The sequence below is a fragment of the Cryptomeria japonica genome, chromosome 4 (genome assembly GCF_030272615.1).
Source record: "Cryptomeria japonica chromosome 4, Sugi_1.0, whole genome shotgun sequence".
NCBI classification, from domain to species: Eukaryota; Viridiplantae; Streptophyta; class Pinopsida; order Cupressales; family Cupressaceae; genus Cryptomeria; species Cryptomeria japonica.
In genome coordinates this window covers 297,061,285-297,084,098 of record NC_081408.1, presented here as the reverse complement: position 1 = coordinate 297,084,098, position 22,814 = coordinate 297,061,285, and the positions used below count along the sequence as shown (strand labels likewise).

Here is a 22,814-nt window from a genome sequence, read left to right as displayed (position 1 = left end):
CAATTTGAGGCATTGCTCCAATCCAAATAACTATAGAACTATCATGATTGAACATACTTTTGCAAACTGTATGCCACAATTTTGGATAGGTTGCTTTCAAAGGTGCTAAAGGACATGAACTTGAGAGCTAAGGGTCAAGTAGGCTTTGGAAGGGATTTTCAGATTATTGACGACATCTTCACACTTTGAGCTGTAATTTAGGAGAGTTTTCATTAGTCTTGTAAAGTCTTTTGGTGCTTTATTGACTTCAAAAATTCTTTTGACTTTGACTTTGCAATGGCTATTATTCTAGAAATTGAGGGACATTGGAGTTTCTAAAACCGTTATTGCTACTATCATGTGGTTTAATGAGATAGTCGTTGGCACTTTTGTACACCTTATGACTTCTCTAAACTTGTCCAATATTGGAGTTAAATAGGGTTGCCCTCTCCCATAAACCTTCTTTGGTTTCTACATTGAAGAGCGAGAGGTTATTCTTCAATAAAGTATGCATGTTGATGACAATTGCCTGCTTCACCATGTTGTGATTGCTAGTTTACTATTTGCAAATGATTTGGTCCAATGCTTAGATGTAAACTCGCAGGTTGTTTGTAGGTTTTCTAACAAACATTTCTTGCTATTATACTTAACATGGTCTGTTGATATTTGCCACTGGTAAATATCTACGGTTTAGCTGCCTGTGCCCTGATGACCCTTTCCTAGGTAGGAATGTTGGTTTTTGATTTCCATGTTTAACTGCTGCTTTCATTTTCATTTAATACAGTTAATGTGCATTTTCCAAGAATGTTCTCATGCATTTTTTGGGAGACTGATGTAATGTTCCCTTTTGTAAATGCCCTAGATTATAATTTTCAGCCAATAAGGGAGGGTTAGAGGGGGAGTACCTTTATCTCCTTAAAAGGGAAAACCCACAAACAAGTTAGAAAATAACCTACAAATTATTATATAAGTGTATAATAATTACAAACAACTTACTATGATGATACATAAAGTAAAGAATAACTGATTATGATGCATAAAGTAAAGAATGATTGATTATGATGAAACATAAGGCAATTTACAATTAGAAACAACTGTAAATGCAGAGATAAAGATCATAAATCATAACTTACTAATTGATTACAAGGTTACTTATGTAATGTCCTCATTTAGGATTTGTCTTAATTTAGCCCTGAGACATCAAATTTTAAAAATATAAAAGTGAGAATTGTAATCAATAATTATAATTTTATCAGAACTGAATATATTTCATTATAATATTTAATTTAATATTCTAAGAATAGTTCAGGATGGAGAACTTATCTTGATATCTTTTTGTTGTGAATGCAAGCTTCACTATATATATAAATTTATTTCTTGGTATTACTTTATGTCTATTGAAATTAATTTAATTACTGATCTATATGTCGCTGTCTCTGATAACTCCCTTAGAATGAATGTGATATGGTCTGGAACTAAACTGATCTGAAAATATACATTGCTCGTTATTTCTGGTATTTGCCTTAATGTGAATGAGATATATATTTGATGCTGATTGGTCTATAGAGAGTCAGAGACCCTGAGGAATTACTTGTTAGCTCGTCTGATCCAATTTCCTTTAGCATTGTAATGATCAATGGTGGCCAATCTAGTTATATTATCGCTGTCTCTGGCTTAACATTTTCTTGCTTCTGTAATGTTCTTACGATGCCATTTCAGTGGAACACTTCCTTTGTAATTGCTCCTCATACGTCTTATGGTCTGCAAGGGTAGATTCACTCCCTTTACTTGTCTTCCTTGTGCAATCTGCTATCCAAAATATAATAATTCTCCCATCTATCTGCAGAACTGAATTTATTCCTCTTCTTCGTAATCGCTGTCCTATTTTTCACCCCCCCGATAGAATGAGTTTGATCTTTATTATGTAGTATGGGAAACAGTCATCTCCTAATGGTTATGTCTCTTCATAATTGTGCCTTTCCACTTTATGATAATCATCGCTCGACATTAACTGTTCTAAATCGCTGTATTATCCATGAGATGCGTATGTGGTGAATAACCCAAGCTCCTGTGACATAAGATGTAATTCAGACCTTTTCATATTAATATCTTCTATTAGCCATTGTTAATGTATCATGGCATGAATATCACCGATATCATCAATATCACCGTTATCATCAATACTCTGTAGTCTCAACTGAACCTTCGATGATAAGTTTTACTCATATTAATCGCTATTATCATTTGATATTGGCATAGGCAATCGTTGATTCTCATGAAAGCAGCGGTACCTTTCAAACATCAATCCCAGATATTCCACGGCGTAATCCATGAATCCCATAAATATATTATGGTAAGGATGCTTCATTTCATTGTTGTCTTCTTAATGAGCGTCGGCTATCTTCTTTGCATATTAATCATTGTCCCCATAATTACTGTCATTGACTAATTGTCGCTTCTACAACTCTAGAATCACTTCGTATATAATATGGTTCCTTGATTAGTAATTGCTATTTCATGTTGCTGAGTGCTGTACGATTGCTCCTTACACCACATCATTCTTTATTTAAATCATGGTTCTGTCAATAAAAAGAACAAGCCGGTCATTGAATGAAGTTGCTGCATCTATTATGTAATTCACTGCTCTTCTTATGATGTCTGGAGTCGGCTACAATACTAATCACTGCACCTTATGTCTTACGTAGTTACTCTTCATATCTTCGGGGATTGTTTATCCTTAGTGATGTCGTTTTCTCTATTGATTACACTTTGCTTATTTTGAACTTCAACCTTTGCGCAATGTTTTGTGGTATTCGACCTAGCTTATCTAATATTTCAGTCAGCTCCACATTGAGTTGGATGCCCCAATGCTCCATAGGTTTGTTCCTTTTGCATTATAAATTTCGTGAATGAATCCCTTCAATGGTTCTTTTCCACTTTTCGATTTCTTCTATGATATCATTAATAACCCTTTCAATACTAATCACCAATGCAGCAATCATATTTTAATGATGAGAATGTAATGTCTCTATACTTGATCTTAATCATTTGTTCTTCCTTGTATTCGGTATTATGATTTATAAAGATGATACAAGGAGCTTCCTTTATGTTAACAATACTGGATGGAGTCTATTTGGGGACATGACAACTTAACTAACTAAAGGAACTCCAATCATAGCAAGCTAGGATGGGTAATTTGATAGGGTGTCTTTACAACCGTTCCCCCTCAATCAAGCCACCTTCTCCCACTCATATGATTCCAATCATCACCATGGTAGAGAGGATAAGGGTTTACCCCAATAGGGTGCCCTAAGTGTAACCCTCCCAAGCCCAAAGGCAGAGCATCTTCGCCTCCTTTTGGCTTCATTTGGACCCAGCCATACATAGGAGGTGGTGTGCTTAGGGCTGACCCCAACACTGTTCCCCCTATTTAGGATTCCTTGCTTCTCTTACCATGATTGGATACATATATAAATTATAGAGAGCCTTCTATCTTTACTCATTACCATTACTGGCAGCCATGTTCTAATAATTACAGAAATGTATTATGGATCTTTAATATCAATGCACTGCTTAATCATTATCCAGTGATTAAGTATCTAACTATAGTTGATTACTCTAAAGATCAGATGCTCTGCATAACAAGGAAATGTGTAAGATTGGCTTATGTCTTTAAAAGAAGAGAATGGAAAGTTCTTACAGCTTTTGCCGTTTCTTTATTGCTTCTGTTCTGCTGAAGTATTCCACCCTTGATTCTATTCTTTTATTCAGATCCGAGTGTAGATCCAGCCAACGTGATTTCTCTTCAGAACTCAAAGGCTATTTATCCCTCTTCACCGGTGGTGGAAGGCCACAACAACAGTCACAACCTTTAGTGGCAGCGATCCCTTTGAAAGGTCGCTGCCCTTCCTTTACCATTATTACTTATCAGGGCAATCATTATCAGTTGTTTATAATTAAACATGAATATCAGCAATTAATTCAAATTTCCTCCTATTAGAATATAAGGGGGATGTGACAAAGAAAATTATCAGGCTTCATGTATTAAGCATACATATTATGCACATCCCAATGCACACCATCAAGAACAAAGATGTTACTGCCTCTAACTTAATAACGGGTTCTGATCTGATCTGATCGATGGTGATCCCACCAGATGCTTTTGATTCCTTTCCTTTATATCTCTCAATGTGAGCAAGGGGTCACACCTCTTCATCATGTATCCCTTTGGCAAGAGACACACCCTTTCACTATTGGCACCCTTGGAAAGAGTGCAACTCTTCATTATTTCTGCCCTTTGAAAGGGGCACAACCTTTCACAATCAGATCTGCCCTTCTTATTAATTCAGATCTGCATTTCCGATTCCCAAATTATCCCCCCCTTTGAATGTATTTTAATTTTATTATTATTATTTATTATTAAATTCTATTTCAGAGTGGGGAGATTACAAGTGACCCATTTCTTACCCTCATTTACCCATTAAAAATAATAATTATTAAATTAAAAAAACGAGAATAAAACCAAAATAGCATCTCCACAAAACTTGGGCTAAAGCACAAATTACATGTTCACATGCATATATGTATGGCATGCTTCATTATCATGGCCTTACTTGTTCTATCTAGTGATATTCAATAACAACAGTTTTCATTGTCTCTGACAGCTAGTTCATGCTTGGTTGTATACATACAGTAAATGTTTTGCTTTTACTTCTTAATCATACTGTTTCAGTTGATTTGTGCAATACAGGCTTCTTTTTTTTTTTTTTTTGATTTGTCTAGAGTTGGCTTTTGAGATAAAATTCCTAGGTTAACTTAGCCTTTAACAAATCCTCAATCTGTCGGAGATAGATATGGAAATGATATCATATTGTATGTGTAATTTATTCTTATAGATGTTTCAATAAGCAAATTATATAATCAGATAAATGAAATTGAGCCAAATATTTCTTGTTATTCTTTATCTTGATACTTTTTTCAAGGTGAAATATTTATGCATTCAATGCAGCGATCCAGAGCTGATTTTCCTCACAGATGGTGCTAGTAAAGGAGTTATGCAGATTCTTAATACTGTCATCTGCAATGAAAATGATGGGGTAGGTGCTTTCTGCTGCAATACGTTTTCCTGAGAATTATGCCAAGATTGGAAAAAGTCTTAAACCATGAAGAGAATTCTGTCTGTATGTTTGATGAATAGAAAGAAGTCAATATCACCAGTGAAGCAGCATTTAGTTGATTATTATACAATAAAGCACCACTTGCATAATTAATACACTGAATGATTGGTCTTTTCTTATGTTACAATAGGCATATGGTGTAAATAATTTTATATAACGAGTCATTACCGGTGCTCCGTAGGAATTTTACACTAAATGAATGGTCCTTTCTTATGTTACAGCTGGAATATGGTGTATATGATTTTAAATTTTTACATAATGAGTAATTACTGGTATTGCAGAGGAATTTATAATAGAAAAATAAGGTGGTTTACAGGGAAATGCATTGCCCCTTAAGGTATTTAAAAGCTCACAGGTAGTAACTAATGGCATCAAATATAAAGGTAAAGGTTATCTTTCAAGTCATGACCAAGCCAGCTGCAAATTGGCATATGAGACCTCCATTGTGGAACTCCACAAGAGGATTTAGTTTTGCATTTACCTTATATATTGGTCAAACTTTGTATGGGCCCTAGGCTTCAAATCGATGTCCAAGCTTGTGAGTAAACCCAATTTTGTGAATCCATCCATACAACATGATCTATAAAATCGTCTTCAAACTTATTGCCTCAAGGCTGAATTTGTACCCTCAAAAGGTTATCAAAAATACCAATTGCCCTTTGTTCCAGGATGACAAATGACAGATAATAAAGTAGTGTTACAAAAACTGATCCACTCAGCAATAATCTATAGCTGGCTTGGAGTCTTTCTGAAACTAGACATGTCAAAAACACTTGACATATGCATCTGGTATTTTTTCCAAGGTGTGTTAGCACCTCTATCTTCTCTCTTGCTCCCAATAGACAAAAAGAGGCACCGCTGAAGGCAACTGGAGGATTAAGGCAAGAAGAGCCTACAAGACCATACCTCTTTATTATATTGCGGGAAACCCTTCTAAGATCCTCAATGAAAAAACAAATGGCAAAAACATGCATGGACTTCCAGAAAAAAATGGAGGCAAGAGATAACACAGGAACTCAATTTGCAGATGACACTACGCTTCGCTCAACTAGTAGTTTAGCAAACATTAAAAAAACTAAACCAATCTTGCTACATTACCAGCAGACAACAAGATAAAGTATCAACAACTGCAAGTCCAGCATCATATTTGCCAACATCGTTGTCACTTGTTAGGAAACAGAGCAGATATGCTTGCTTTCTAGGATACCAAGGAGGTATGTTACTGATAACATACATGGGATTTCCATTTCATTGGAGAGAAAATAAAGGCATATGGATGGAAATAATCTACCAACGACAACAAATGAATCAGACTTGGACAACCGAATGGTTTTCACTAACTGGAAGAGTCAAACTCATAAGGTCTATTTTTCAATTAATGTTAATCCACCTACTAACTCTGCTGAAAAGATGGCCATCCAATGAAAAATTCTAGAAAAACTCTCTGTAAACCCACAAAGTTATAAAAAGGAGACCTAGATTGCTGCAATGTGCTTGCATTCACACTCCACACAAGTCACTGAAAACATACAAGGGAGCTTTATGAAGCTCATAAGTAGGGCAGCAGCAGCAATATGAACAACAACAAACAAGAGACAACTGCTGTTGAGGAAGATGATTAAATCTCTCCAGCATCTCCCTCATTCAAAGGAAGCGATCCCATGTTTTCCAAAAATTCCACAGCCAATTCTGATGCATTATGCTACTTATCACTCAAAAAAACATGGTACTCTTTCTATATCATTCATTTTCCTTTAGAAATATCCTAAATTGTATTGTAAGGAGGGTTTACAATCCAACAGATCTCTTCAATCAAGGCTGTAATTTCTATTCAGAAATATTAACGCTACTTGGCATTGCCCCTGCCATTCTTACCAAAACCTTGCCCATGAAAATACTATAATCGTTAAGCCTACTCTCAACTCTACAATAACAGTTCCACTTGGCATTGCCGCTGACATTTCTACCAAAAGCCTTGCCCATGAAAAATACTATAACCATTAAGCTTACTCTCAACATTGCCCAACCAACATTCCTAAACTACGATACACGCCATTATGAGTAGATTCTAAAAACAGTACAAACCTATTCATCCATGGTAATATCATTAGCTAACATAAATAATACCCTTGCTAAAATGACCTTCTTTTTGGGAAAGGCTGTAAATCAAACAAATAGTCTCTATGTGCATGCTGATCTCTACTTTCCCTAGTTTGCAACTATTTCATGTTATAGTGCTTATAGAATTAGAATACAGTTTTATATGAAATTTTTTCTATGTAATGAGATGAAATTTGTTTTTTGTCTGTATTTATGTCTCTCATTGTGAAATGTAACTTTCTTCACTGAATTTACATGAGAGACTGGTGTTGACCTTTCAGTACAACTGTAAAGCTATTCATACCATTGATAGGGATCTGTCGGCAGGTAGAATGAACCAATGCATATGTCTTATCTGGAAGTGCTTTGTTTATCCTGAAGTATTGCTCCATGATGTTGAGCCAAGAGACATAATTTAGTCTGCTTCAGATTGATTATTAGCTGCAACCCCACTCGATTCACCTCCAAAATACATCAAATAGAATCACCCTTTCCCTTAGATGAGATTGCTGTCTTCAAACACATGAAAGGAAGCATTCACCATGACCAATGAGCAAAATCATGGTAGTCTGAAGGTCTGATGCAAATACCTCAAATCTGATATGAAAACTCAATCAGCTCAATATGAAGAACTGAATGTTCGTCACTCTCAAGGCAACCCTTCAGAGGATCTGTCACCTCCTCAGTTATGCGGTTCGAAGGGAGGTATCGTTCCCTAAGACCAAATCTGCAGACAACCGTTGGCTCCACAACTCAATTCAAGAAGATAACAAACAACTGATGATCAAACATGTATTCCCTCTTCTATTTATTCTTTTCATAATTCATCATAATATTCCTTCTAGAAGATTGGGGTAGGTACATGTTGTGACCTTTTCACACATCGCCCCATTGCTAACGGGGACCCCCTCTTTGCCATCTTTTTGCATTGTTAGGTTAGGGTTTTTGCTGCTTAGTGGGCAATTTTGCGTTTTCCGTGCCCAAGTCTCGGAGTTTTGATCATGCCTTGTGCCGTCTAGGGTTTTTGAAGTTATAGGATCAAGTTACAAAAGTTGATATTTTAATGATCCTAAGTTTTATTTAAGTGTAGACCTATTGAACATTAACGTGTTTTTTAAACACATGCATCAGTGATTTTAAAGTGCCAAGATATTCACAGACCTTTTGGAGTTGTTTTCTCGCTCCTAAGGTATTATTTAAGTTGGTTTCACACTTTATTCCAATATTTTCCTAGCGTTTCACTCATATTTTTGGAAAATTTGTCTAAGTCCAGTGTAAATTTAATGTTTCTAAGTGATTTTGAGTGGTCAAAATGATAAAATCCTAAGGGAAATTCATATTCCAAGGGTTAAAGGGTCAAAATACATGCTAGAGGTGTTTTTCCCCTCACATTCCAGACTACCCAACCCATTCCCCCACTCAAAATCCATACTACACATGGGTTTCCTCTGAAATCCATATTGGTTACTATTTTCCCCCACTGTTTATCCATACCCAAGTCGAAATTCCCCTGGAAATGCTAAAATTTGGCTAAGTGTCAAGATTTATCCAGACTGCCATCGATTTTCCACCAGGAGTGCGGACTGGAGTGCGAGGATAATTCCATGCTTGGGTCGATTTTCCACCAAGATTTTTGTGACAACTAAGTGAGCTTTTTTGTTTGGATTTTTATCTAGATAGGGATCGAATTTCCCTTGAGAGCATTTGTAAGGATTTTTGTCCGGATTTTCATCCAGACAGGGATCGATTTTCCACTAGGAATATTTTTGAAGAGTTTTGAATCCGGATTTTCATCCAGACTGAGGTCAAAATTCCACCAGGGAGGTTTTTTCCAAGTCAAGTGTGTTTTGAGTGTGGATTTTTGTCCAGACTAATATCGAATTTCCCCTGGGGGTGATTTTTTGCAAATAGAGTGCGTTTTTGTTTGGATTTTTTGTCCAAACTCACATCGATTTTCCCCTAGGAGGTTTTTTGTGTGCATTTTGATGAAAGTGAGCATGGATTTTTGTCCAAGCATGGGTCGAATTTCCCTTATGGGGTAAATTTTGACACTTAAGTGATTTTTAAAGGGATTTTTCAATCCCAACCTATATCGATTTTCCCTTGGAGGTTTATTTTGGATTTAAATTGCAATATTTTAATAAATAAGCCCCACTTAATTGCTTTTAAATAATTATTAATGATTATTTAAAATTTAAAAGCAAATTTAATAACTTGCAATAATCATTTAATATTTGAACCTTCTAGAAGCAAGTTAGGTTTTCACCAAGCAAGTATTTATATAAGTGTTTTATCCCACATTGCTTGTGTGGTGAAAGAGAGAGGTGAAAGCAAGTATATGAGAGGAGACTTAGCATTATTTTATTATTATTTCTGCCAGGTGTCTCCATGAAAGCGTTTTTTTCTCCAAGTTGGGCGAATTTTTAGCAAGGCGTTTTTGTGAAATGTGGGATTGAGGATTTATTTTCCTCATTTTTTTCCAGCTTGCTGATTTATTCCCCTTGGCTGCCATCAAAGACCACTTTCAGAATTTCGATTTTGCTAAGTTTGGCGATTTTTTCCAAATTTAGCATTTTTTGGTGAAAGTTGGCAATTTCATGTTTGGAGACTTGGGCGATATTTCCTCCACCATTTTTGCTTGTTGTTCAGACCTTCATTGTTGCATTAACAACATTTTTCAGAATTCTGAAAATTTTGATTTTTGCTATGGAAGGCGATTTTTTGTGTTTGGGGTATCCAATCCCAACTTAGGCGATTTTTTAGATTTCTGCCACCCTTGCTACTGCAAATCAAGGCTGCCATTGACATCAATCTTCAGATTTCAGTTTGGCGCCATAGTTGGGAAAATTCGATTTTGCTTGGGAGGTGTTTTGGTGCCATATTTTGATGATTTTCATACATGTTTGGTGGCTGCCATCATTTCCAGCTTGCTGATTCGCTTCAGATCTGAGGTTTGCTTCAGATTTTGACCTCCATTAATGGCTGCCATTAATTTTCAGAGTTAAGTTTTATTGCCCAGCCAATTCCAACTTAAACATTTAGCATTTGGAGGTGTTTTATGGAGTTTTTTGTGCATTTTTTAGACCATTTTATCGCTGTTGCAGGTCTGAAACTCCATTGTTAGGCAGTTGTCCTCAGAAATTTTCGTTTCCAGCCACCTAACCAATTTTGGCGAATTTGCTTGGGGCTGTTTCCTTAGCAATTTTTCATCATTTTTAGGGATTTAAACCACTTTGCAAGGTGCTGGTAAGTCTGAAGTATCCGATTTTCAGACTTGTCCTCAGAAAACTAAATTTTACCAGCCATACTTACATTCCAAAAAATGATTGTTTTCATCAATAAAACTGATTTAATTGATTTTATGCACATTTTGAAGATTGCAACATGTTTTGAAAGTCTGATTTTCAGGTTGTCTTCAGAAATTTTGACCTCCATTGTTGATTGCGGAAGGTGTCTTCAGACATTCATTGTGTGAAAACACAACCTTTCACACCTTTCCTTAGTCATCATCAATCCAGTATACTCCTTTGCATTTTCGCTTGCATATTTTCTAAGCATAAGGAGGTATTCAATGAATTTTATGGAAGGTTTCCATGCCTTAGTGTTGTCACACTTTGAACTTAATTGCTAAAATTAACCAAGTGCATGGATTATTTTGTTGACTCTTTGCTCTAAATTAGCTAAATCTTTAGAAAGTCAGAAATTTTATTACGAATATCTTCCTAAGTCTAACTTCGAGCTTCGTACAGGTGCGATGTCAAAGTCAGGATATAAGGAAAGGAAAGAGCTGCTGAAGACTGGATTTTATCCAGAGTTTAAGATTTCATCCAGATGGAAGGAGATCACTGATACAAACATGCATTTCCTGGACTTCGACCAGATGCAGCGTCGGATGTTCGGAGTTAGAGATCAGGTTCCTTCCCTAGCATATGTGAATATTATGAAGAGTGGCATTTTCCATGCCGCTGGATTTTCACAGTCCATACAGTGCAGTGAACTTATCTTGGAGTGTGCACGATGTTACGATCCGCTCACAAGAATGATTAAGAGTCCTAAAGGCGTTGTCATCGCCTACCTTGTTGAGGATGCCATTGCTGAGGTGTTCAGAATTCCACGCGGAACAGACATGAAGGATGTGACCAAGGAGGATTATGCAGACAGATACACAAAGAAGATGGATATATGCAAGAATTTAATTAACAAAGAGTGGATGATTGAGCCTAGGTCTCATCATTTCAATGCTCCCAAGACACTTATGTGCATAGATTTTAAGGAGGAATATAGTGATTTGATATTCCTACTCAACAGAGTGATGGGGATGCCACAAGGAGCAATATTTGATGGATGGATGTTCTACCTCATCCAGGATTGTCGTAGAGGAACACTAGTGAATTGGTCCAAGATTATAAGTGACAATCTGAATTTTCAGCTGAGGAATGTAGAGCGGTCCAAGTCATTCGCCATGACTTCCTACCTGGTGTACTTGCTTACACGATTTGTTTCATACAGAGGATTAATATGCAAAGGTGAAGTTGGGAATGGGCAAGGACAATTTAAGAGTTATGAATACTACCCCCAGCTGAGCATGCATAGAATTGAAGACTATAAGAGAGTGAATGATGCATTCACTATGTACATCACACGTATGCTGCAAGGCGGAATCCACAGAAAATTGTCCAAGGAGGCAACAGAGTTAATAGAAAAATATGGATCGTGGTATATACAGTTCCCCACTTTCACATACCTCAGGATTCATGGGTTTCAATCTGAACCCTACAGACTTCCTAGGTATCCAACCGACAGAATGATATTGTTGGAAGTGGTAAGACAGCTTCTAGAGTTCGATGTTATCCACAGAGAGAAGCACAGGACAAGAATGACGTTCCCTATTTCAGTTGGGAAGACGTCAGAGGTTTGCCAGTCCGCCATAGCCGCCAGCACTGCGAGTGAGGAGCTTGCATTCTATCGATTTGCTACCTATATGAAGAGAGAAAGATTTGATCCATACAAGAAGGCCGGAAGGATCAGAGGAGAAAAGTTCACTCATAAGATTGACATAGAGGATTATTAGGCTAACCTGATGGACGAGCAAGCAGTGAAGAGAAGAATGTGGTCCAGAATATCAGTAGATTTCATGAGGAAGTGTGGACTTTTCCTCATTCCTGATCAGGTATTAGATGATAGAGATCATACACATCCACAGTATGAGAGTGCAATGAAGAAGGCAATCCTATTGCCAAATTGGTCAAAGTCAGAAGAGATTGACCTGAATGTATTGATGAGAGAGGTCTTGAATTTCTCCCGCCTATGGGTGGATATACAGATGAATAAGTTAGTTGACATGGGTGTTCCCTTCACTTATGAAAAGATGAAGCCGGAAGAGTCTACTTCCGAGGATGATTAGAGGACTGTTAGTGATGTCAGTATTCATGCAGACGAAGAGAGTCAAGCTCCCAAGAGAAGGAAGAACACGCCTGGAGAAGTCAAGGCCAGAGGGAAGAAGATTGAGGATGTGAAGAAGAAACAAAAGACTATTATCACTCCACTCATCATTCCTTCACCCCCTCCCAACGTCTCATCAATCGAAGTGATTGAAGTAACAGAACAAAATAAGGAGACTCAGCAGTGTTCCAACACAGTGATACTACTAGAGAATATTCAGGAATTCCATGCCACAGCGACATCTGCACCTCCTGATGAGAATAATGATCAGCCGGAATCCCCTACTGTCCTTTTGGAAGTTAGCTTGGGAAATGAGGTATATGATTGGACCAAGAGTAATCCTGATGATAATGAGGATGTTATCTCGGCATTGAAAGGACTTGATCAAGAAGTATGCCTTGATGATGGTATGGAGATGGCCGCTATTCCTGAATGGCTAAGGAGAAGTATGGAGAAAAGTAAACAAATGATAGAGGTACAGCCTGTTGATGATATTGATGACTACCTAGCTAGGAGTGATAAGAAGGAGGAGCCCAAGAGAACGGAGATTTTGTTGCACATAGCTAGAGATGAGACAAGAATGCGGATTGTGCAGATTGTTGTTCCTATTGTAGGTGTGACAGCGGACATTGATACTCCTATGGATTTCCAGATCACTTCAGTCGCCCTTGGTCGTACATCCACAGAGCAGGAATTCCAAGAGATTGGTGACAACCTCCAGGCAATCAATGCAAGGTTAGACAGAGCGGTTGCGGAGAATGGAAGGTACAGAGAAGAAAATATTAGACTCAGAGTATATTGCAAGGACAAGGCATGGAGATCCCACCCTTATTTCCCCTATTGCAGTTGACCATGGAATACATTCACACTGCGAGGTAGCGAGAGGTACACACTCGGAGGTGGAAAAGTGGATTGAAAGCACAAGAAAGCAGGCAGATGATTTCCTTACTCAGTTTGTCCATGCATATGATAAGACAACAACGCTCGTATTCAGAATCCAGTATTTGGAGGGAGTTTGGGAAGAATTCCGGCCTATTCAGGACAAGACTATTCCATGCCTCTTGGCATTGAAGAAGGTTCCTAATTCCACCTTGGTTAGCGAGAACATTGTGCACAGTGGAGACATATATGATTTCCATGGTTGGTATTGTGCATTAGCCTTGAAGAAATTAGCTTATGAGAACGCCCAATCGAGTTGTATGGAGATGGAAGGATTAATTCAGGACATTTAGATGAAGATCCTTGCCTCGATTGAGGAATTATTGGGTGTTGATGTTAGTGATGCTAGTGGTTTACACTTAGCTGAATTAAGAGACAAGATGAAATTTATGTATTTTTGCGAGTTGGACTCTTTGAAGAAGAGTCAGATAGATGACTTGGTCTCTTTGTTGATTTATGTTCATAATTCACAGAAGCTCATGCCAGAATGGGACAACACTTTGAATGCTTGCTCGGATTCATTGGATGTGATTGATTTACAGCAAGATACCTTGCCTAGCATTTCCATGGAGGAGTTAGATTCAGTATTGGCTAGATTTTTGGAGTATGCTAGGAGAGAGAGAGATGTAGGGAGGAATTTTCTAGAAGATTCCCTATATGATGACTAGGTATCTTTTCATTGGGCCATATGTTGGTGGCGCCATTTTTTATGTAACCCTAATTAGGGCAATTCTAGGGTTTTGTTGGCATGATCTCAGCCGTTGATCTTAGATCAATCTGGGCCATCCATTTTTGTAAGAGACTCTATATATGTGCCCTTGTCTCTCATTTGTAAGAGAGTTTTTGTAGAATTTTTGGTATATGCTGTAGCTATTTGAATCCTAATCATTGTTCAATTGTTGGTGATTTTTCTCTTCAAATGTTGTATTTGCATTCATGGTTCTCAATTCCTCCAAGTTAGATTAGAATTTATTTTCATGTATGTTAGATTGAGTGGAAGATTTGTTGAGTATATTTGTGTGGAATCCTTAATCCATACCACTAGCCTCTTGCCGCTGGTAAGTGCGCCTTGTGTGGTCAACTGGAATTTGAGTAAGCATAACTTCAACTATTACGCGTCCGTTGACAAGCATCAACTTGGATGGTGTCTACGTTTGATGGTGATAGTCTGAAAATCTTTAAGTATACCTTAGACGATTGCACTAAGCTTGTGTCAATACCTGATTGTGAGACCTTGCCTGGTTTGATTCCACTAAATCCATTCACCATTTCCTACATTCCTAGGATTAGAATAGATTTCCTGAACCCTATTCCTTTTTCCCCTTTTTTTAGTAAGAAGTAAATCCAAAGCCTTATTGATAAATCTTAAGTTGTTAGCACACCTATTCCGCATCATTCATGATAATCCAAACATTTGCGTAAGTCCCCAAGTGAAACACAGCAATTCAAATCAACCACTGAACTTACCCACTCGTCAAGACCTGACATGTAGAAACCTTGGAATCATTTCAGTTGATCTCATTCTTAGGCATCTGAGGTGATTTTGTTCAAGAGAGGGTAAATTACTTCGGTAATTTATTCTGTATTGTTATGTGCATAAAAAACACATCAACAATACACTTTATTATTATTTTATTACACATGTTATTTTAAATGCACTTTTAAAATATTATTTCATTATTATTTAAGTGCGCACATCTCATGATACGTGTTATCCCCTTATATCACCCAAAGACCAAATAAAAATGAGATGTGAAGCCACCAATCTCCACCAAGTCGACCCCCTAATAAACTCCTTGGCCTATGAGGGTCAATTATAAGCCAACCTCATGAATGTCCACGTGCTAAGGAGAAGGGGACATTACATTCCGAAGGATAGTTTAAAAAATTTATGTATTTTAAAATGTTCAATAAAATTCCTACGTCATTACTGAGGTTTTCCCCAAATTTTTGTTGAGTCTCAAGTTTTTTAGCTTTTGGAGCTTGCCGAGTTATTGCTGAGTCTGAGTTTTTCTTGATGTTCAAAGCTTCGGATGCCTACATCTTAAAGTTGTTTTCCAGTTGCTTGTCATTATGGCTAATTGATAATATATGACTTCATCCCCAAATTAATCAAATCGCCAACCACAATACCAACAAATTATTCAGTCACAACATTAAGATGTACAAAATTGAAATTCTTTCTACCAATCTTGTACAACTACAACCTTGTAAATTCACCATGTCCAATCTTGAGGTAATAATTACCACTTCAAAAGGTGAAAGTTCCTTCCAGCATTGGTGTAACAATATAGTGGGTCATGGATTGGATGAACTATCAATATAAAATTCATTTTGCAAGTACGAGTAAATCTAGTGGAAACCTCAAACATTATTCTTTTGAAGCTTTTCTTCCCAGTGTCTTTGCCAGTTGTCCTCCTCTGTATCAGCCCATCTTCTACTATGCTAATAAAAGATATTCTCTAATCCCCTCTAGGGATACTCAATGATGTGTTATGTGAAGGATTTTGCTCTTTAGAGCTGTAAGATATAAGTTTTCAGATTCTCTTCTATTGCAGGAGGATCTCCAGCCATGGATGTTATGAAAGTTTTTACCCTCCCCAAAGGATCTGTTAGCTAGGCCCACTTACTGTGAAGGCCACTTTCTTATGGACATTTGCAAATTTCATACTGATTGATGAAGGTGTTGACCCTTAGCCACATTCTGATACAATTCCAGGCCAAGCTTCATGTCTAGCAATGGTTTCCATCAACTTTTTCATCTTATTTTGTTTGGAGAGATTTTATTTGTTTACCCCATGGGGCGTGTTGTTAATATTGCATTTCAACAGTCAGATGATAACCATAGGATAGAATAGTAACCAGAAACTCAGAGCAATGCTTTCATTAATGCCAAAATGTCCAGTACAATAATCATTCTTTGCATTAGTGTATCCAACAACAAGTACAATAAAATATATAAAGACAGGGTCGAGGGTTGCGGTTACCACCCGTGGGGAACTGTCGTGCAACGGACAACTACCCTCAACGACACTAACATACTTAACCAACGTAGCTTAACAAGTAGTACAAAGCCCATTTTACGACCAACATTATATTCTCTCATAGTCATTCATAATCTTCATAAAATATGGTGTTTTTTTTTTACATGCTTTAGGGTTCACTTATTCTTGGTTCAACATTATATTCTCTCATAGTTAGAATATTTTTAATTGTTGAGCTTTTAGCTTCTAGCTTGTAGCCTCTTATTTCTATAGATGTGGGAGCTTGTTATTTTATGCCTCTTTTGCTATTGGTGTTGCCTCTTTCAAGTTCCATCGTTCTATTCTCATTATTTGTGGCTAATATCATAATTTCTCTCTTCTCACAATACCAAATGTGACGTTTAAATGTGACTTTGATTTTCATTTTTTTCTTAGCTATGTGAAAATTTCGTAATTATATGCAAATCCTCTTCCACACACTCAATTCCTTTTAAGTTATTTGAAGGTATGACCCTCCACAGTGTACAAGCATTCAACTTTATAATATATATTTTTACATTCACTAGTGTCTGTACGTATTTATATTCAATCTTATATATTCCCTATATATACATTCTAGAGTTCTTATAGCACGTGTATTTAGTTATAGTTGTCTTCGATTTTTTTGGGAATTTACACATGTAACAGTATTGTGGTTGGTGAAGCAACAAGAATGATCATTTAAGGGTAGATTTTCATATGCAACTTTCTTGGGTGATTAGTGATTCAGTGTAAACAAGAGGCAACATTAGAATATTTAAGCATTCTGAAATGTTTAATTTTCTACAAATTCATGGTACTTGACATTGAAAAAATGTATTTTAGTTTGTTGATTGTCTATTATAACTGGTATCTATCTGATACAAGTTTTCTATTTAAGTTTGCATGGAAAGTGTTACTGTAGCATTTATGATGTTTTAAACCTGATATTCTTCAGCACAAATTACATAGACATGCACTTAATAACTGAAGATTATTATTTTCTGAACAATAAAAGGATACCCCATCTTCCTCAATTGCACTGTTACCAGTAAGCGATATCCTGACTGACATGTTTCATAGAAATACTTCCTTGAGAGGCTTCTTGCAATAACTTGTAATGCCAAAGAAAATACGAATACCAATGGAGAACATGTTTCATATGAATATTTATAATACCCCATAGTCAATACATTTTTCACATCTGTCCCTTACCAAATTTTATTATCTGTTTGAATTATGTTTATGGTTCATGTCTTCTCTACAGAGAGGTAGAGCTTCATACTTTGTAAATAAAAGATTTATAGTTGATTTTTGTGTGTCTTATATTCATTGTGCTTATCTGCATAATCTGATGATATTCTTCAATAATAATCTGCAGATTTTAGTTCCGGTTCCACAGTACCCTCTTTACTCGGCAACAATCTCGCTGTGCGGTGGTTCGCTTGTACCATATTACTTGGAAGAGTCTGCAAACTGGGGCCTTGACATTGGCCAACTAAGGCAGTCAGTTTGGGAAGCACGTCATAAGGGATTGACTGTAAATATTTTCTTCTTAGGACTAAGGCATTGCTTTCTATTGTGCAGAATACAACATTTCACATTCTTATACAGAGGGGAATGGTGCGGGATGAGATAGAGAGGGGGAGAGAGAGGGGGGTTGTGGGGGAGGGGGTTGTGAGCAAGGGGGAAGGGAACAACTGATTTCTTCCTCACTTAACTGCTATATTTACATTTTTGAAAGGCATTGAATGGTTTTATTTGCATAGTGAATTGAAATAATAGTTAGGCATAATACTCCATATTTGTTAGCGTCTTGAACAAATTTGTGTTGGGTGTGTACAGGTTAAAGCCATGGTGATTATAAATCCAGGGAATCCAACTGGTCAGTGTCTAAGCGAAGCTAATATCAAGGAAATCTTAGAATTTTGTTACATAGAGAATCTGGCATTGTTAGCAGATGAAGTATATCAACAAAATATTTATCAGGATGAGCGACCATTCATTAGTGCAAAGAAGGTGTCGTTGATATTCTGGTGTTGCACATGAGCTTTCAAGACCTGTAAATGTAGTAGTCTCATATTTTAAACTAAATTGTAACATCCTTCATGAATTGTGTAGATGTTGATGAGTATGGGCTTACCTTTCAGCAAAGAAGTCCAACTTGTGTCATATCATACTGTTTCAAAAGGATACTGGGGTGAGTGTGGGCAACGCGGAGGTTATTTTGAAATGACAAACATTTCTCCAAAGGTATGGTTATAATTCTTTATATTTTTTTTTTAACTAAAATAAATCTACTCTATCAAGCTTATGCAAAATAACATTTTTAGCATCTTTATCCATTGAGAAGTTACAATTACATGTATATCACATCTTTATCACAAAATTAGGAATCCTTTATCTTGATTCTCAAGGAATTATCTTGGAATTACTAAATTTGTTCAATTTATTTTTCTGACAAGTGTGTGAAGTGAGATCATCAAAATCATCGCAAATAATGGTAAAATTTAATTCATAAATAAACAAAATTAGCCAAACGGTTTGAGAATATGACATTTTTACCAGAAAATGTGTTGATCTTGTTGAGTATGCTTTAAAGTACTGATTTACTCATTGGCTCATAATATTTAAAGTGTGATGTTAAATACAACATTAATATGTCTCTGCTGGACGTAGCTCTCTGAATATATATACTTTTCGCACTTCTGTGTTGTTCTTTGTATCTGCATGGGCTGTTTGTAGGCATAGTAGTTGAATTTAGGTTCTCACTTGAACTAGAGTAAATACCTAATGAATGGAAGGCTAAGAAATGAAAGAATAAGTAGTAGGTAGATCAAAAAGGAATTATTTCCTAAAATGCTCAGATACCTTACAAATAAGATGACACCAAGAAAGCAGGCAGAAGCTTAAATGTGTGAGGTAGCAAACAGAAATCAGAAAGGTAAAACATGCACAAGCAGATAACAAGATTGTTCCACTAAACTAAAGGTTCAGAAATCATGAACAAGAAATTTTTACTTTTCTAAGTGAATTGTACAAATAAGAGAAGTTAAGAACTCAGTTGCTTATTCTAAATATTGTGTCAGATCAGAATATTATTGAATGGTGAAATTTAAGGAAAAATAATGGTATGTTAAAATCATGAACATATAATAGAGTGGGGTATAAAATCACAAGTTCTTTTGCAAAATTTGAGAATCTTAATATGAATGAAGATATTGCTTGAAGCCTTAAACTGCTAGACTCATCTAGCTCCTACGACTGGACCCTGACCAACCCTATATTCACGGCTTTATTCTCATCAGTTTGATCAGCTGATTAGGCTCTACATCCCAAAGTGCTATTGGAATTTCCTTGTGCTCAATTATCTTCCATTCTATGAGACATGGCATTGTGTACAACCACAAGCTTCTCTCCATCCTAGAGGTAAGCCCATTTCCTTTGGTATTGTGGACAAAGCTGTATGTAAACCAAATCCTCTCTGCATCAAAGGAACTATAAATCTTTGAATTTTTTGAATGGCCAGTTTGCATATCAATGATTGAGGTCCATACAACTGCTACCAACTCATTGAGTTCCCTTGTGCCAAAATTTCCCAAGATTTTTTGAACTCGTATAGCCCAAGCTCAGCAAATATGGTCCACTTGTGTTGGATCAATGTGGCTTCCTTTGTATTGTACATATTCTTTATGGCTGCATATTCTTAATGGACCTAATGAATATCCTCTTCACCTTCACATCTTCTTTGGGGAGAAGCCTACTAAACCTGTTTACATACCACTCTGGGTTCGATGCATGGGTGCTTATGTAAAAATAAGTGTTTAGAGTCTTTAAACTCCTTGAACGATAGTATGAATGTGCTCATTGTAGAACTACAAGTTGGGTCTCATTTTCAAACAATCTTCATTTGTCTGGTCATGCTATCAGTGCATTCATATTTGATCGCCTTGAAAATTAGGAATATGTTGGAGGCTATGTGTTTGGCATATTACCAAAAAGTGTCTCTTATCACCACTTCTTTAATTCTCAACATTTTCTCTATCTTGAACTTGACCCACTGATTCCATTCCAATGTCACGAATCATGATCTTTAACTGCAAGGGCTCTCACTATCACAAAAAATAATAGACACATAATGATTACTAATTCAGGTTTACCTATTGCCTCCTCAAATCCCTGTGGCTCGTAAATTTCTTGAATGTTAGCCATAAGAGCAAAGTTAATTATGTTTTTCTTGCTCTTTCCTTTGGATGATCTACCCTTGATCATTTCATCATCTTGAGCATCACCAATGAGGCTTTCCCACCACTTTGGTCTCTTATGAGAAACCTCTTCGTCCAAATCAGCACTGCTACAGTGACTCGGGCTGCTTGTTTCTATGTCATCTGGATGCTGATCCAAGCTCTCCTCAAGAAAACCTTTTGGTACTTGTTCCGTTTTGGGAGATTCCACATGTTCAAAATCATTAGAGTCCCCCCTTCAAGTGTAGCTAATGGAAACTAGGCACCTAAATCTTTTGCCTTCAGCGGATGATCTTTAGTAATCCTGATCTCTGAAGAGAGCTGAAAGGGCCCATCGTCTTTGTCTATCACAACATCCCTGCTGAATCTCAAGTGATCAGTGCCAACATCAATCAACCTGTAGGATTTATGATATTCGTTGTATCTTGTGAGCATCATCTTCTTACTCTTTGATTCCAGTTTTGTTCTATTTACATCTGGAATCTAGACATATGAAATAGAACTAAAAACCTTAAGATGACTCACCTTTGGTTTCCTCCCAGATCAAGCTTCATCTGAGGTCTTATTCTTCAATGCTTGTGTTTGAAAGTTTGAAACCTATTGAGAAGATAAACTGCGTTGTAAATTGCCTCAACCAAAAATCATTGGGAACATTCTTCTTCTCCAACATACACTAGGCCATCTTTGTAATAGTATGGCTTTTTCTCTCAACTGCTCCATTCTCCTGTGGAGTATAGGGTGTTGTGTATTGATGTTCGATACCATGTTTAGCATAAAAGTCATTGAATTCAATTGAGCAGAATTCACCTCCATTATCAAATCTAAGAGTTATGATGGCACATCCTAACTAATGATTTGAACTTTTGAAATTCCTTAAACACATTTGATTTTTTCTTCAAGATAAACACCCACTTTTTCCTATTGAAATCATCAAAAAACAAAAGAAAATACGTTGCACTATCCACAAACATCTGCATCAACTAGTTGTAGGAATCTCAAGGTTCTCCATGCATGTTCATTTGAAAAAGAAGTTTTGCATTGCTTTCTTGCTTGGCAAGCTCTGCAAACACCTTGTATCTACTATTGTATATCAAGTAAACCCTCTACCCAAATTTCTCGTGCTAGTTGAGAGAGATAGGTGAGGTTGGGGTGCCCATGCCATTGATGCCCATTGTGTGCTGATATCATATGCACTCTTGGCTACCAATTCACACTCTTGATCTCTCTCGTATTAACAAGACAATACAAATCATGACCTTCGATACCAACAACAATTGTTTTTTTGGATTCCTTATCAACAATATAGCATTTGTGTTTGCTAAATATGCATCCAAATTGGGACAATGCCACATAATTGACTCATTAAGAGCAATTTTTGCTCCATTCCTGGCACATGGTACACATTGAGAAAAATGAGAGTTTTCCCTCTAGAAGTGATTTCAACATTTCCTTTGCCAACTACTGTGTACTTCTCACCATCACTGAAGATGATTGAATATGAGCAAGCAGTGTTCTCCATGAACCTATCTTTCTTGTGGGTGAAATGTTGAGATGCTATAGAATCAATGTACCACACAAAAGAATTTGATTGATTTGTTGGTCATTTGGTCATGAAAGCATAGAAGGATGACTCCTACTTAGAATACTCTGCAACATGAGCCTTTTGGGGAAGCCCTCTTGGGTTGGATTTCTTTTCAACCAACCTCTTCCTGCAGTGTTTCTTCATATGACCAAGTTTACCAAAGTAATGACATGATCTTTTTCAAATTCTTCGAAGTATCTTCATTATTCCCTTGACCTTTCTTAGAGGCAATTTTCGTTTGCCCTTGTCCTTGGCTACAAAGGCATGTTCCACACTCTTTGATTTGTACTCCCAATGTTCCACATGGTTGAATTAAGACTGATTATTTCAATTTTTGTTCTATTTTGAA

At 36.7% G+C, this 22,814-nt stretch overlaps 1 protein-coding gene across 3 annotated transcripts in view; it reads left to right on the top strand.

Moving 5' to 3' along the window:
• The window catches only part of LOC131064581 (glutamate--glyoxylate aminotransferase 2), a 193,264-nt gene that overhangs the window by 120,740 nt on the left and 49,710 nt on the right, over window positions 1-22,814 (top strand). For all 3 annotated transcript variants that reach the window (XM_057998940.2, XM_057998797.2, XM_057998875.2), the window contains 4 exons: window positions 4,988-5,075; window positions 18,021-18,179; window positions 18,485-18,658; window positions 18,761-18,892. In XM_057998940.2, the coding sequence (XP_057854923.1) occupies window positions 4,988-5,075; window positions 18,021-18,179; window positions 18,485-18,658; window positions 18,761-18,892 (553 nt within the window). The remainder of the gene's footprint in view (window positions 1-4,987; window positions 5,076-18,020; window positions 18,180-18,484; window positions 18,659-18,760; window positions 18,893-22,814) is intronic.